The sequence below is a fragment of the Sitodiplosis mosellana genome, unplaced genomic scaffold, assembly GCF_009176505.1.
Source record: "Sitodiplosis mosellana isolate CC-2019 unplaced genomic scaffold, AAFC_SMos_1.0 Smas_scaffold_47, whole genome shotgun sequence".
Classification (NCBI taxonomy): Eukaryota; Metazoa; Arthropoda; class Insecta; order Diptera; family Cecidomyiidae; genus Sitodiplosis; species Sitodiplosis mosellana.
In genome coordinates, this window is record NW_022595289.1 from 2444331 (window position 1) to 2459191 (window position 14861).

Genomic DNA, 14861 nt, shown 5'->3' on the forward strand with positions numbered 1-14861 from the left:
TGAACAATGTATACACCAAAACGATGCGACTTCCGTGTGTGTGTTTGTTACGATTTGGAATTGACCGAATGGTTGCCGTTGTTGAATGTATATGTGTGTGTGTGCGTGTGTGTATTATTAGGAATTGGAAATGAACGAAGTGTAACAGAACCAGTAGGAAATTCACAAAACTGAAAGAAACAAACAGCTAATTTTTCGACCAAATCTCACTACAATCAACAAATTGCACAGACGATTGCTGTCGCGAATGGACTTAATTACAATTTAACTACGGTTTTAATGTAATTCACAAATTTTTACAGCATCTAAAATGCAATAATACGACGGGAGAACGGTGTGTGTGATTTGCGTGTCGTCGATTTCTGCTCACTCACTCACAAAATTCCGTTCCCAAATTGTCGACTTTAGAATGTCATGGTGAAGCTCACATATGTTATTGGAATATGAATGGAAATGTCGTTTGGCATTTCCATTTGAAGTCATTTCTATCGGTGAAGTAGCGTTATTTATTTTTATTTTGGTATTTTTATGACAGAAAACGGAGAATTTCGGCGATTTTTTGTGTTAGAGTTTTCTTTGAATTGTTCATGTATTTATATAGGTGGTAATCACAGAAAATGGTGAGCTCATCATTTATAATACCCTTCACTTGGAAAATGGTAAATGGATGCGTTTCATTCCGTTTGCGAAAGTGATGTAAGATGTTGGAAGACAGACTGTGCAAAAGCAGCAACAGCGGTAAATTGCATTACATCCTTTCGTCACATCGTTATTTTCTGAAAAGTATCATTGAATCTGCACACATTACCGTCAATGATGCAAGCGTTCTAGGGTTATTTTTATTCAATAACACCCACAACAAATCCATTTAACAGGTCTTTTCAGCAAATGGTTTGTGTCTCTGATATTCCAATTGCATAAATAATGATTAGAGTGGTTAATTTTAGGGAAACACCTGTCACGCTGGAATAGCATTTCGGCCAACGATCTATGATTATGTGAATTCAAATGCGCAATAACTATGCTTTACAAAATGATTTTATTTCTCAATCACACCAAAACAAAAGGAATCTTTTTTGTTCTTTCTAAATGTTAACACAGTTAAGTAATAAAGTCAAAAAAATAAATTAAATAAATTATTTTGATTGTGATCCGCTCAAAGTAGCGGATTCGGAGTATGTTTAGGAATGTATAAATGCAATTGGGTCAAAAGAAAAATTGCAATGAAATAAAAAATTTGCAAACAAAAAGTCAAAATAGAAAAAAAATAATCTTTTGGTAGAAAATCGTTTTAGGTCATAGAAAAATTTGCTATTAAATTGGCGTCCAATGTTCGGCTCGCCATAATATGCAATGGGTTTGGTGGTTTATCTTTTCTTTGGTCTTTGATGGATCCACATCTGTGTAACGGTTGATGAGAGAACGATATCCCTTTCCAACTGATAGGATCACCGGAGTATTTGATGTACATTCAGGAGGCACTGCTGCAATGTACTGCACCTCTTCTTCGTACGGTCGGAACACCGTTGTGGGAGTGAGGGTCGTATTTTCAGCAACAATCAAACAGCCCCAAGATGTACCGACATAAATATTCTCGTTAAGCACACAAACAGCGGTGATCTAATGATGACAAGGACGCAGATTATTACATGCGGTATTTCTTTTTATCGAATTTGCTTTTCGATCTCACGATCTATATTCTTACCTGGCATCTGCCAACACTCAAACTTTTGTCAATGGATATACTACCCAAACTCTCTGAGCATGGAACCAACTTCAAACAATCCAGTTGATTGATGAGTTTCTTCGACAGCGTACTCCATTGGTACAGAACACATCCAGGCGAAGGATATGAATAAACAGAATTCTGTGATGTGGCAAGAATTTTAACTGAAATTTCGCCACTACAGTTGGCATGTTGCAAGTTGAACTGCCGTGATTCAAAGGTGTCGGTTTTGAATTCGAAAATAGTCAATTTTCCATGGCTGTGACCGCACCAAATCGCACACGATCTGTTGGAATGAATAATTTAGAAGTTGATTATAAAATCTGAATCCAAATTCCTGAAATTAGAAAACAATCGTTTACCTCAAGCCGTTACAAAATGTCGTCAAACTGGACAATTTGCTATTGATGCATTGTTCGGCAAGAATAAAATCATCTTTGGCATTGACGCATTTGATCGGATAACAGGTCGAATCTAAGATATATATTCTTCCATTTTCAAGTCCCGCTGCCACAAAATTGGTTCCAGCTATGCATTCTATTTTGATGACGGTTGCATTATCAAGTTCATAGGAAAACGCGCACGTATTTTCCGATTCACTAAAAGAGACAAAGAAGGGGAAAACCAATTAAATATTCAAACGCCTTTATAACATGTTCCTTTTGGCTAAAATGTGCCGTACTTATATGAATGGATCGATCCTTTCGAGTCGCCAATCCAAATGGTGTTCATTTTAACGCTACATATTGCTGTCATTCTGGGTGGAGAATTTGTTCCTTTGATCGGAAGCACTTGTGATGGTTGATATCGTTGATATGACACCCATCCATGTTCATAGCCCGTGATGAGCTCAATGCAACGCTCGATCGAAATCCATAGCTTGAATGAGTCTCCTCGTTGGAATTTCTGATTGCTCAATGTGACCATTGCGAGTACATCATCACTATGTGGCAATAGAATAACGTCGATTAAGTGAGTAAATTCTGGAGCGCATGCGATTGAAACGATTTGGCTGGCCGATGGCCGATTTTTTGGCTGATGATCCCAACACAGAACCATTACATCAAGGCAGTAGCTCGGAAACATAACTTCTCGTGATGTGAACACCGGCCGCGATCCTTCTAAAATCGACTCTTTCACCGTTTCATGGCCTTCTGCAGGACATTTATTATTAACATTATTAGGAAATATAGGACCAAAATTGATAATTTTATTTTTACCAAATGGTTGTCGAAGAGTGATCAACTCGTATATGAGCATTCCGAATGAGAAACAATCAACTTTCTCGGTATACTCTTCCTCTCCGTTATGACATATGATCTCAGGAGCCATAAAACCCTCAGTGCCACCAAAGCCCTTAGTTCCTGTCGGCAGAGAAATTCGGCTAATTCCATAGTCAGCAATTTTAATGTGAACTGGATTGTGCGGAGTGTCGGCACTGTAAAATAAATGATTTACGCTAAAATCTATTTCAATTCTTTTGGACATCTATTTAAAAACTCACTCGGTAGGCTCCGGAATCTTCCACACGAGCACATTTTCCGCTTTCAAATCTCTGTAGATGATGTGAGTGCGATGTAAGTATTCAATAGCCCGAGATATTTGGAGTACAATCAACTGAAAACAATAGGGTCCGATGCGCGATCCACATCGGCGATACTTTTGAATGATCGTGTCTAATGCACCGTAGGGTGCACAATCCAAAATTATTGCAAGCGGTTGCATGCAGACGCCAATCAACGACATGATATTTGTGTGTCTTAAGTTCAACATCACGGTTAGTTCCTGACGTGCGGTGAAATAAGCCCGTGTTGAGTGTTGCAAGGGTTCACGTCGCCATTTTTCCAAAGCGGCTTTGTATGCCATCAAGGCACTCTAACGATGAGACAAAACATATTTGTTAATATTGCAATTTTGTTCGAAACTCAGTTCTATCTCACCTTTCCCGTTCGTATTCCCGGCTGAACTGGTTGCAGCATTTTCATCGCTACTGATCTTTGCTCATCGGCTGGTTTATAGAGCGTCGCCTTGAACACAAATCCAAATGCGCCTCTTCCAATCAAATTGCCTTTTGTGATTTCAGTCACATCAATGACGTTTTCTCCATTTAAATCCAAAAACATCTGAACCATGTCATGAAAAAGCCAGAAGAAATTTAGAAATGAAATAACGAATAGAAAAACCGATAAAGATCTGCAACGTACCAAATCAGGAGCGATTTGAATGACCGAAACATCACCGTGAATCGGACAAACCAACACCTTTTTGTCATAAGTTGATAGAACGCATTCTTCGATAGTCCATAGATAATTCCAAATGGTTGTTTGCAAATACCCTTTATCGTCGATGCTATTCGAAACGTCCAGCAGATTTTCATTCGACTGCCGGAATGAGCCATTCATTGAACTGGTCGATAGACTTTTAGTTTGTTTCTGTTGTGTACGTTCGATGCACACCGGACATGGAACGAGACGAGTAACTAAAAACCGACCCTCCGATGTGTGTACAAATCGAGTGCCAATCGTAGGGTACCAGTCTTCTAACAGAATATCAACATGATCAACGCATGCGGACAGCAGCTTTGTTATCCCTTGAATATTCGGTGGAATACTTTTCGTTTGCTCATTATCATCACTTTGCGTTAATTTGTGAAGTGGGAAATTTATTTCCAAAATACTTGATCGAGACAGATCAACGTCCGACCATATGCCATCTTGTTTGATTTTGAATTTGTTCAAATCATTGCGAAACGGTGAGTTCAAGCAGGTCAACGAAATCTCTCGCAGTTTGAAAATAAGCGTATTAGCCACATATAGTTCCATGCCAGTCTGCCAAAGCTTCCAGTGTATTTTAATCGATGAAGTTGCCTGAAAATTCAAAGATTTGTCAATATTCCAACTTAGTTAGTAATATACCGACTAAATTAGTTTGAATTTGTTCCAACTCACATCATCGGGAATGCTGTAAATGCTCTGAGCAATTTCACCAATTTGATTGTCTGCAAGAATGCGAATCATAAGACGTGACCAAAATCCGGACGGGAAATACGAAATTAATAATAGCCGTGAAAGCGGCTTGAATCCGGTGCCAAATAATTCCGACGACCGGTCGCTGGTTTTTAGCAGTAGATTCGATTCGGATGTGGACATTTTCCGCTTTGGTGACTTTGAGACAACCTGCGTGTAAAAGTGGCACGGTTAAACAAATAGATTTTTCGTATTTTCATACAAAAACACTCACCTTTAGAGTGATTGTGTTTTCTGGTTCATCTTCTGTTAGTGGCAAAAGCGATGGGATGAGCAATGTTCTGAGATCCCAGGTAAGAGCAACCTCGAACTTGTTCAACAGACTCAATATATATCTTTAAAAAACAGTGAAAATGGTCAGAAAAGGGGAATAGTCAAAGTCTCGAAAATGAAAGTGATACTTACTTTCGATCAGTACCGGCAGTTGTTTTGATTAATTGATTGATGTCATCGATTTTCATCACTCCATTCTTCACGAATGGATTAATCTCTTTGATTGTCACAACCTGAGCCAGCATATCGCACAACCATTGGGGGTCCAGGAAAAAGAAATCACGAAGCGTCGAATCGTTGTAATGAAGCAGAACACCATTTTCGTGTAGGAACAGCACTGCCTGATGAAGTTCAGCTGTATCACTGCAAATCGGGATGTTTAAAAGTGTAACGAAAACAATCAATGTGAACTAGGATGTAAAATAAAATTGAGAGTAATTACCGAAATGATTTGAAGTTTTGAAAGTGCATTTCCTGGTACACCCTTTGCTTGAAGTTTTCATAATTCAAAACAGGGTCAGAGCCAACTTGCTTTAAGTAGGTGCTTATATTGGCAACTACATCCTCCAAAGCCAAATAGCTAGAAAATGGAAACACTGTAGAAATTCGTCATAGAAGATTGGTTAGTATAATACCTTGCTGGAACATTCTGATGTAAAAGCAGTTCCTTCGATCCGGGGGATTTGAGTGAAAAAACGGTATCATAAATTAGCGATCCCAACTCGCGAACGTTGTAATGAGTTCTGTAAAAAGAAGAGGTTCGTTTATTGAAGTTATATGGAATTGATTTTTTCTTTCAACGTACTTGCAACTGATCTCAATCGAGCTCATGACTTTGGGTAAGCCAATCTTCTCTGAATCGGTAACAGCAATAAATCGTTCTCGAATGTATTGTTGCAACGAGACGGCTTCGGCCTCTGAGATATTTTCACCAATGTTATCGTGATGTGTACCTATTTGATGACAAATGTTTAATTTTCATTTCGAATTTTCATCATATCGGAAAATCGTTCTTACCAATGATGATGACAGGTGAGTTCGGCGCTCTTGCTTGAATGTTCCCTAACCATTGCAACACTTCAATCAAGCCGCTTTTTCCTTCATCAATCCTCCACACAACCAAGTATAAACTCCGTTTTGACAAAAAGTACTGATGTGTAGCGTAGTACCTGAAACAGAAACGGATTTTTATTACGGATTAGTCCCTTTTCACTTGAATTAATCAATATCCTCTTCAACTTACTCTTTTTGTCCCCCAAAGTCCCAGGTCCGGAACACAACCGGTCCGTACAATGAGCCACCGTTCTTCTTTTTCTCTTCACAAACCAAGTCACCGATATCAACGCCCACTGTCGAAATATTATAATTTTTCTTTTTCGAATTCGATGAAACGGTCGCTCCCATACGCTTTGTCCAATGATCACCCAGCATTTTCTTATTTTGATTTGGATACATCTCACGTAGTAGCTCCAAAATGCTGGTTTTACCGATGCCTTGCTTTCCAACAACCATCAATTTCATGCGTGCATACGGTTTGGCGTCCTCATAAATCGACTTCAGATAACCGATAATCTCCATAGTCTTGAATTTTTTACTTTCAATCATCTGGCTGAGGTAGCCTTGCAATGAACAACCTTTCGTATTTAAATTCCACAAGCGATACAAAAGACCCATATTTGCTGGCAACTCCGTTATTTCCACATTTCCACTTATATTCAATATACTCAAGTTGGTGAGTTTATGCAAAAATTGCGGCACTTCCTGTAATATGCGACAAAAAATGAAACCGGTCATTGAGTGTTTAATTCAATTTAAGTTTGTATCCTCGCCAGCAACATTTGAATTGTAAGTGAATCTCACCTTTAAACAATTATTGCTTATATCTAACATAGACAAATTTGGATACAGCAGTCGTAGTTTGGTTACACCAATATTGGTCCATTCGGTTTCTTCTGTTTCGCTAAAAGTTGTGATGTCATCGGTTGACAGTTGAATTTTGGTGAGCGCATTATCAGCTAGTATCAGTGTCTTTAACGATTCCAGTCTTAAATGTTTCTTATGACAGCATAAATTCTGATAGACATCTGTTTGTAGATTTTCTATTACTGAGCTACGTGATGATTTAAACTTATTCTCGTCGCCGCTTTGATCTATTGGCGAAAAGTACAAATTGATAAAAACGTTTAGGGATTTACAAAAATTATATTTCGATCGATATGAGATTGCTCACCGTTATAACACGCTAAATATGGGTCTCCCGAGTTAACGGTAACTAAACTTGGCCAGCATGAGATTTCGTTATGACTCAAATCTAATTGCCGTAAAAAGACTGGGTAACTTGTGACATGTCCCATCGATCTAAGATTATTGTACGACATATTGAGGCGTGACAAATTTTCGGCAAGGCATGGAAGTGCGGGTGGAATGCTGGTGAATAAATTATTCGAAAGATTTAAATTGCGTAAAGCTGACGATCCTCGAAGTTCTGAGAATTGTGTTGTGTCGCGGTCGACAATTTCAAGGGATTTCGACCAAATATTCTGATGAATTAGCTCATTTTTACTGTGAATGAAAGGGAAATACAAGGGAACAGAATTAAAAACTAATCTTTGGTTGATTTTGCATAAACGTTTGTTCACTGACGCTGGTCGATGTGAAATCGCCTTCAAATCTGTGGACTTATACTTGAACATAGTTGGTGAATCGCTCTGAAATGAGAAAATAACACAGAATTTTGGAATTACACTTAAATCAGACAATGTGTCACAACTTACATCCTCAGATGTTGGAAGATCTTTGAGCAAATTAAAAGCAATATTCAGTTCACGAAGTTTTGGTGCTTTCCACATATCAAATGGAATGCGCTGTAGCTTGTTATTTGAAATGTCTAGAGTGGCTAACGATGGTAATCGAAAAATTTCGGGCAGAATTTCCTCTAAACTGTAATTATAGGCGTGAAAGAAATATGGTAACTCATCATATTAAACTGCAAAAGCACCTAACAAAAATAATACCTGTTGTCCTGTAGATAGATCTCTTCCAAAGCCGGGCTGTTGTATGAACATTCGCTTGATGAAGGCAATTGTTCGATTTTATTCTGAGCTGCATTCAAATACGTCAGACTGCACATTGAAAATATTTCTGGCGGAAGCCATGTGAGGGAATTGTGTGATATATCGATGCGCGTTATTGCACCGAGGGAGATTTGGTTTAGTGTTGAGGACGTTTTCAATTTTGGATTACAGTTGGCAACTGCTCCAAGCAACCATTTCACTCTGTAAATTATGCGGACATGAATTTAGTTTGCATACACTAGTGTATGGTATGGGAGCTTACTTGATTTCTGGTAATTGACAACTGGTAAAATTCCAGTCGATCACAGTGGGATTCGTTGGAAATAAATTACAATACGTATTGCAATATGAAGGCAATGTTTGTCCTAAATTGCTACCAGTCAGCAGATCAGATTCGTTGAGCTTGTGTTCGGAATCTTCATGTGCATGCCTTGCCAGAAGGCAATGAATTAGTTCCTCATCTTCGTTTACACATGCAATCTTTACAGCGCATGAATTTGCATCTTTGGCTCCAAACCTGAGAAGGAGCTCAGTCATCAGAAACGATTTCTGGCGCACAGCTTCAATCAGCACGGAGTTTCCACTGCATTCTTCGCTGTCCAAATCTTCGATTAAATTGCTGTTGTAAATATTCGGATTGATGCCATTACGCAACAAAATGAACACTATGTAGAGGAAACCGCCTCGAACGGCCGCCATCAAGGCAGTCTCTTTTACGTAAGCACACTGCACATTCATATCGATTGGTGAGAGCAGCATCTGACAATCGGGCCTTGTCACGTGTGTGCAAATTAGTCGCCAGTTGAGCAAAGATTCGATAATTACATCATTGCCCGACAAGCATGCGATGTACAATGGCGTTTGATTGAAGTTATCCAACTGATTTGGATTGTACGCACATTCATATTCCCAATCACCGACTCTGCGAGTTGAACAACAGTTTTTAAATGTGAAGTTCTCTACTATTTTTTGTTCAAGTTTTACCTGAATTTCTGTAACAAATCTTTAGCAAACGGATATGCAAGTAACAAGTCAACAACGTCATTTTTTCCATTAATACAAGCGACATGGAGTGGTGACCAATTCTCAGATGTCATAACCTTTCAAAACCAAAGGAACCATGAATTCGTTTAGTTTTTCATCTTTAAAAACAGGTCAAGACAATTTTCTTACATTGATTGCTTCAGGGAAATGGGCCAATAGTTTTTTCACAATCGAAATATGACCGCCACGGATCGCTGCATACAATGGTGTACATTTGGTGCTTTTGTGTGCGGTACATTTAGCACCCGCGCCAATTAAACAGTTCACTTGATCCACATAGCCATTTTGACAAGCACTAAAAACATTTGAATTTGATTTTAATTGCTTACATTTCACAATCAATTGCGACTTTTGGTGGTTGGTTTCTAAATCCAGCATACAGTTAACAGATTGTTGATGACAAATTATCACTTGATACTCACATAAATAGCAAGGAATTATCTTCTCTGGGTGAAAAATTAACAACAATCTCTTTATCAATATTCAGATCGTTAATTATGCGCTTGGTAATATTCACATTGTTCTCAAGAATGGCCTTGCGTAGATTTTCATATTCTGCGACCAGTTTTTCATACGCTGCAATACAGATAACATGATGAATTGTGTAACATGAACAATGACTGTACCAAAAATACCCACCTTTCTCTTCGTCAAACCCCATATTTTGCTTGTCGGCGACTGACAAACAGCAATTTAAGCAATCACACGTTTGTTCTATGCGAGATTCCCGTAAGCACACTGTAAAACGTTCAAAACAATTGCTCAACTCAATTTGTGTTGGGTGAACATTTCCGATTCGCACCAATTATCAAGCGACATATGATGATAAATTGTGCACCAAGACCATACAATATTGAACGAAAATCACGAAGTCACCAAAACACTTGGTTTGAAGCCAATTTTTGACAAACAAAGACAATGAATAACGTAATAAATGTTGAAAATGTTATGAAACGCTAAATATTTATTGCAATTGTATCATATACACATTTCACATTTTATTCCTTTCTCACTTCGATTGGACGACAAATAACACAGTTTTTTTCTATTTATTTACGCTAAACGTCAGACGTGTGTCAAGTGTGACAGTTCACCTCTACACTGATAGTTGCACACTGATAGATGCGTATAGCAGTGAGACGACAGCACATTTTATAGCACTTGCAATATCATCGACTATCTGTGACTTTTAAGTTGTAAGCGGGAAAATAAAAGAATTTCAGTTTTTCTTAATGAAGTTCTTTATTTCATCAAACGTATCACAATTTACTAAGTATGTGCCTGCTTATGTTCTGACTAATTCTTTGGATCGCCTGTTGGCTGTTTTTTTAAATGTTGAACCCTTGTTCTCGCATACACTTTTTGTGCGCCTCAATCAGCTCTGTGCAGTTTTCTTCACCCTTTTCAACGATGCTGGAATGGAAAATGCGATATTCTGTTACTATTTTTTTCGGAATAAATGTCATTCTGTTGCTTGACAATTCGATTCTTACCAGGCATCGCGTACTTTTTTCGTTTCTGGACAGGCACAGCATGCCTTACATTTTGGTTTCTCCCCGGTTGCTGGTGCGGGTGAACTTGGTGCTTCAGGTGCTTTCGACTCGGAACTACCCATGTTTCGTCTGTAAAAAGGCAAAAATAAAAAAATAGCAATTGAGTTAATTTAATTCACTTTGCAACTGAATTGCATAAGAAAAATCGTGAAAACGTAATTAATTCACGTTCAAGGTCTTTTTGATTTTTGGAAAAGCATCTCTTGGACACAATTGGAAAATGACTGAAGTTAATAATTTAAACGGAATTATTTACCAAGGATGCTTCGTTTTTTTAAACTAGTGAAGAAGTTTTCGCTATCAAAGTTTGTGTACGACTAGCTCGTTAGCAAAACAAAGTCGATGTCTTTGGTTATGTTGGATGAATCATATGACGTTTCCATGTGTTCTAATGTCAGCTTTCAAATAAAATCATATGAAACGTTCGGTACACAAAACGAACTGTAGCTCTGTTGAGCAAAAGAAACAGACAAACAAACAAATTCTCTTTGAATAATTTTTTTAGAAAGACAAATATTTTATACACGTCATTCAAAAGAATTCTAAATTTGTTTTATTTTAATCGAAATTGTATAAACTGTTAACAATGATCCCAACACAGAATGTGTCAACGTGAGTGAATGGCGCTTGTGTCGCGGAATTTTCGTTCGGTGGACGAAAATTGAACCAAAATTCGAATCGAATCGAAGACAAACGTATTTTCTGCATCTTTATTTCCAATCCGAATATTGAAAGGCAAACATCATCGTTCATCAAACTATCGGCGCAAGCCAAATAACGAAATAGAACAGAAATTTGTGCTTCGTGTGTTATTTTATAGATTTATTTGTTACGTTTTTTTTTATTAATGTCCAGCAATTTTATTTGATTGAGTTGAAAGCAAAATCAGTATTCTATTTTATGTTTCAAAACGTCATCTGATTGAGAGAATTCCGTTGTGTATTGGTTTTTGTCTGTTTGCTCATTGTTCACGAAGATTTAGTTTTTATTATCGCCATATTGAATTGAGTTTATTGCGCATTTGAAGGTGAGCACAAATTAATTTGAAGAGAAAATCTCCATCAAACAAAATTCCATCAATTCAATTGTTTTGAACACTAACATAAAATGAATTTAAGTTGAGCTATTTTGACAGGTCCAATTTCTTCTTTTCATTTTGTGTTTTAGTTCGAAAAGGTCATCATGGGAAAGACACCAACTATTGCAAAAACGCGAAAATCGGTGAAAACACCAAAAACGGTGCCGAAAAAACTGATTGGTACTCCGAAAATGGAAAGTAAAGAAATGTCGGGTACGCGTCTGTCACTGCGACGTACTAAACTCGATACAGGATCTGGCGCATCACCCAAATTGGCATCATTCATCACACCCAGCCGTACAACACGCTCCATGCTTAAGGTAACATCGAACGATGCACTGCACTCGTATGTAACACCAATAAAATCATCAAAGCGAAAAACGATTGCATCAGCAAAAGCACCAGTGGCTTGTGGCGATAATGTCAAATCGGATGGCGGTGACTCAAATGACGCATTCGTACGGCCACTACCGCCAAAGGCAAAACGAATGGATAAAGTTCAAGCTGAAGGCACAGTTGTCGATGAAACACCAACAATTTCCGAATCAACCGAAGCGTCGAATGATGAAGTGAAAAAAGGTCGTAAACGCGCTCGCAAAGGGGCGAAAATGAATAGTGTCGTATCCGAAATGGAAGATGGCCAGAACGATGAATCGATGGAAAGGCGCACGAGACGTAAAACGAAGCGAGTCGAAGAGGTTTCGGCTGAATCGAGCGAAGAGGATTGGCCATCGGTGAGCATTTTTGGAGCAACTGAAACGCCAACCGGCCAGTTTGTTCGTTCTCGCAAGACATTGCAAACCAATGGAGGTGTAGTTGAATCGGGCGATGAGGATTTTGCTTCGGTAAGTCAATTGGGCTTGAATACATCGGGTAGATTTGTTCGTTCTCGTAAAACGATGCACGGTTGTAGCGACAATGTTGCCACAAGTGAAGATGATTTGCCATCAGTAAGCTTTTTGGGCGCAAGCGCAACACCAGCTGCCAAATTTGCACAGCGTCGAAAATCAAAACTGAGCATCGAACCAAAAGACAATGAAACCGTTTCAGAAGCGATTGAACAGTCGGCCGCCAAGCCCACGCTGAACAAACGCATAAGCCTATCGGAAAGTTCGCGCAAATCCAATCAAGGGGTCAAAGTTGCTGTTGAATCGAATGATCTTTCTTCGTCGGATGTGCCAAAGCCGAGCCGAATGTCTGGTCAAGTCGTACGTTCCCGAAAGTCGACACAAGGCAACATCGAAAACGAAAATGTTATGGATACTGAAGATGATTCGAAAGACCAAGTGGAAAATGGTCACGATGAAAATGGTTCAGGGCATTCAAACGACGAAATGGCTGCTGACGAAGATAACAAAGAGAACGGCAATATTCCGACAATCGAAATCACAGCCGCCAAGTCAGAAGCTAGTGAGTTGAGCAAAGTCGATGAGGATTCGACAAATATCAAAGTCGAAAAGGCATTCAAGAATAATCGCATCTCAATCGTCGACCTAACTGATTCACCCATGGTACAGAACAAAAGCGTGTTGAATGAAACATTCACAGCAGAAGATCTTATGGATACTGAAGAACAAGAAGAGGAGGAGAAGAAAGAGGATGCGGAAGCAAAAGATCGAACATTCACTGATGACAACAATACAACGGCAATTAACGAGAAAACATTCAGCCCAATACCATTATCCGTTAAAAAGTTCGCCAATAAGGCAGCGGTAACACCAGCTCCAGTAAAAGGTCGTGCTTCGTTGAATGTCACAACCAAGTCGACTGCTAAAAAGAAATCACCGCAATTGAAACGTTTGCAAAGTACTCCGTACTTGAAGCCAAAGACGCGCAACAACTTGTTTGAACCAGCCAAGCTATCGTCGGCCAAAAAGGCGAAAGTTGTCGAGGCAGCCATCGAATTGGTCGAACCATTGAAAAGAAAAAGCATGGATAGGGTGAAGGTGCCAAAAGTTGCAATTCAATCACCTAAGGTATTTAAATTCGGCGACGAAAACAATCATGGCGAAGGGTTCCGATTCAGTTTGTGTGCCAAACACTTGAAGAATAACCAGGAAACTGGTGAGTATATGATTTTTAATTCCTTTTTTTTGCGAACGGTCAGAGCTAATTTTGGAGTATTTTCTCGGTTTTTCAGGTAAATCGGCTGTCAAACGAGCCCCAAATTTCACTAATATGCACAATCGCATGTTCGACAAGATCGAATCAATCACCGAGACTCGAGACCGACATGATCAACGCGCCAAGTTGCTTTTGTCTGGCAAGAAGCCAACTCAAGCGCAAGCGCTGGCACAAGGTAAGACCAAATTTGATGGTAAAATGATTGTGAAAATTTGCAATGACAGTTTCTCAATGAAATGTATTGAATTTGCAGCAAAAGTGGTGAAGCCGATTGTAAAAAATCCACCACCAAAGTTTGTATTGGATGTCAACAGAGGTAGTGCTGAGAAGCGCCGTCCATTGGCTGCAGATAATCATGTGAACCGAGCAAGATTGAACGATGAAGAACGTCAAGAGCGTCGGAAGCAACTGTTCAAACAGGGTTCAAAGCGGGCATCGATTAAAAAGAATCCAGTTCCAGCCATCAAGGGAGTGCGGATGAATCGACGATTTGAATTGATGATGAAAAATCGAAATGCATCAAAAAAGAACTGAGTCGATATTCTTCAAATGCAAGCATGCAGTTTGGTTGATGCTTTGTTCATGTAAGATTTCTAGAGGAATCATGCGATTGAACTAAGTTACTATTATTTAATGATAAGTGTTCAGGGGCCAGACAAATGATCGCTGAAGTGTTTTATGACTAAAGTCAGGCACAAATATTGAGTAATTTTGGAAATAAGTTAGTATGAAATAATAAAAAAGGCCCAGATACAAAAAAAAACATTGGAAAGGAAAAAAAATGAAAATAATCTGAAACTTAAGAAATTCAAATGAATAATGATAATGATTTAAATAAATAAAGAAATAAAGTATGGATGCAATTCAAATTCTTTAAAAATCTGCTCATTTTCTTGGCGATGAAATTCGTTTACGTCACAAAATCCATTCATATCATAGGAATGAACGACAGACAAGCGTCCA

The 14861-nt window shown here is 38.7% G+C and overlaps 2 protein-coding genes across 3 annotated transcripts; one reads left to right on the forward strand and one right to left on the reverse strand.

Moving 5' to 3' along the window:
- Positions 1-1020: 1020 nt before the first annotated feature.
- On the reverse strand, positions 1021-10347 carry LOC129569978 (leucine-rich repeat serine/threonine-protein kinase 1). 2 transcript variants are annotated; one of them, XM_055449285.1, is made up of 27 exons: positions 9946-10241; positions 9783-9881; positions 9566-9719; positions 9273-9438; positions 9084-9199; positions 8362-9021; positions 8040-8300; positions 7800-7965; positions 7669-7733; positions 7256-7587; positions 6886-7175; positions 6269-6786; positions 6043-6194; positions 5831-5978; positions 5661-5768; positions 5468-5605; positions 5158-5388; positions 4967-5087; positions 4675-4902; positions 3931-4593; positions 3667-3849; positions 3231-3601; positions 2947-3164; positions 2409-2880; positions 2089-2325; positions 1706-2012; positions 1021-1620 (listed from the first exon to the last, which is right to left on the reverse strand). In XM_055449285.1, the coding sequence occupies exons 2-27, from the start codon at positions 9802-9804 to the stop codon at positions 1315-1317; spliced, it is 6633 nt and encodes a 2210-aa protein (XP_055305260.1). In that variant the 5' UTR covers positions 9805-9881; positions 9946-10241; the 3' UTR covers positions 1021-1314. The 2 variants fall into 2 exon arrangements, with proteins under 2 accessions (XP_055305260.1, XP_055305261.1); XM_055449286.1 differs by having other exon boundaries at positions 2409-2877; positions 9783-10347.
- A 119-nt stretch (positions 10348-10466) lies between these two features.
- LOC129569979 (deoxynucleotidyltransferase terminal-interacting protein 2-like) lies at positions 10467-14778 on the forward strand. Its single transcript, XM_055449287.1, has 4 exons — positions 10467-11723; positions 11864-13838; positions 13915-14073; positions 14152-14778. The coding sequence occupies exons 2-4, from the start codon at positions 11879-11881 to the stop codon at positions 14430-14432; spliced, it is 2400 nt and encodes a 799-aa protein (XP_055305262.1). The 5' UTR covers positions 10467-11723; positions 11864-11878; the 3' UTR covers positions 14433-14778.
- Positions 14779-14861: the final 83 nt, after the last annotated feature.

What these genes read in the sequence shown, in the direction of transcription:
- LOC129569978 (XM_055449285.1), bottom strand. Translation starts at nt 9,804, where the DNA reads ATGGGGTTTGACGAAGAGAAAG. An exon ending in ATATTTAGCGTGTTATAACG is followed by an intron (nt 7,176 to 7,255) that starts GTGAGCAATCTC and finishes TTTCGCCAATAG; the next exon opens with ATCAAAGCGGCGACGAGAAT. An exon ending in GGATCGATCCATTCATATAA is followed by an intron (nt 2,326 to 2,408) that starts GTACGGCACATT and finishes TGTCTCTTTTAG; the next exon opens with TGAATCGGAAAATACGTGCG.
- LOC129569979 (XM_055449287.1), top strand. Translation starts at nt 11,879, where the DNA reads ATGGGAAAGACACCAACTATTGCAAAAACGCGAAAATCGGTGAAAACA. An exon ending in GAAGAATAACCAGGAAACTG is followed by an intron (nt 13,839 to 13,914) that starts GTGAGTATATGA and finishes TCGGTTTTTCAG; the next exon opens with GTAAATCGGCTGTCAAACGA. An exon ending in AGCGCAAGCGCTGGCACAAG is followed by an intron (nt 14,074 to 14,151) that starts GTAAGACCAAAT and finishes TTGAATTTGCAG; the next exon opens with CAAAAGTGGTGAAGCCGATT.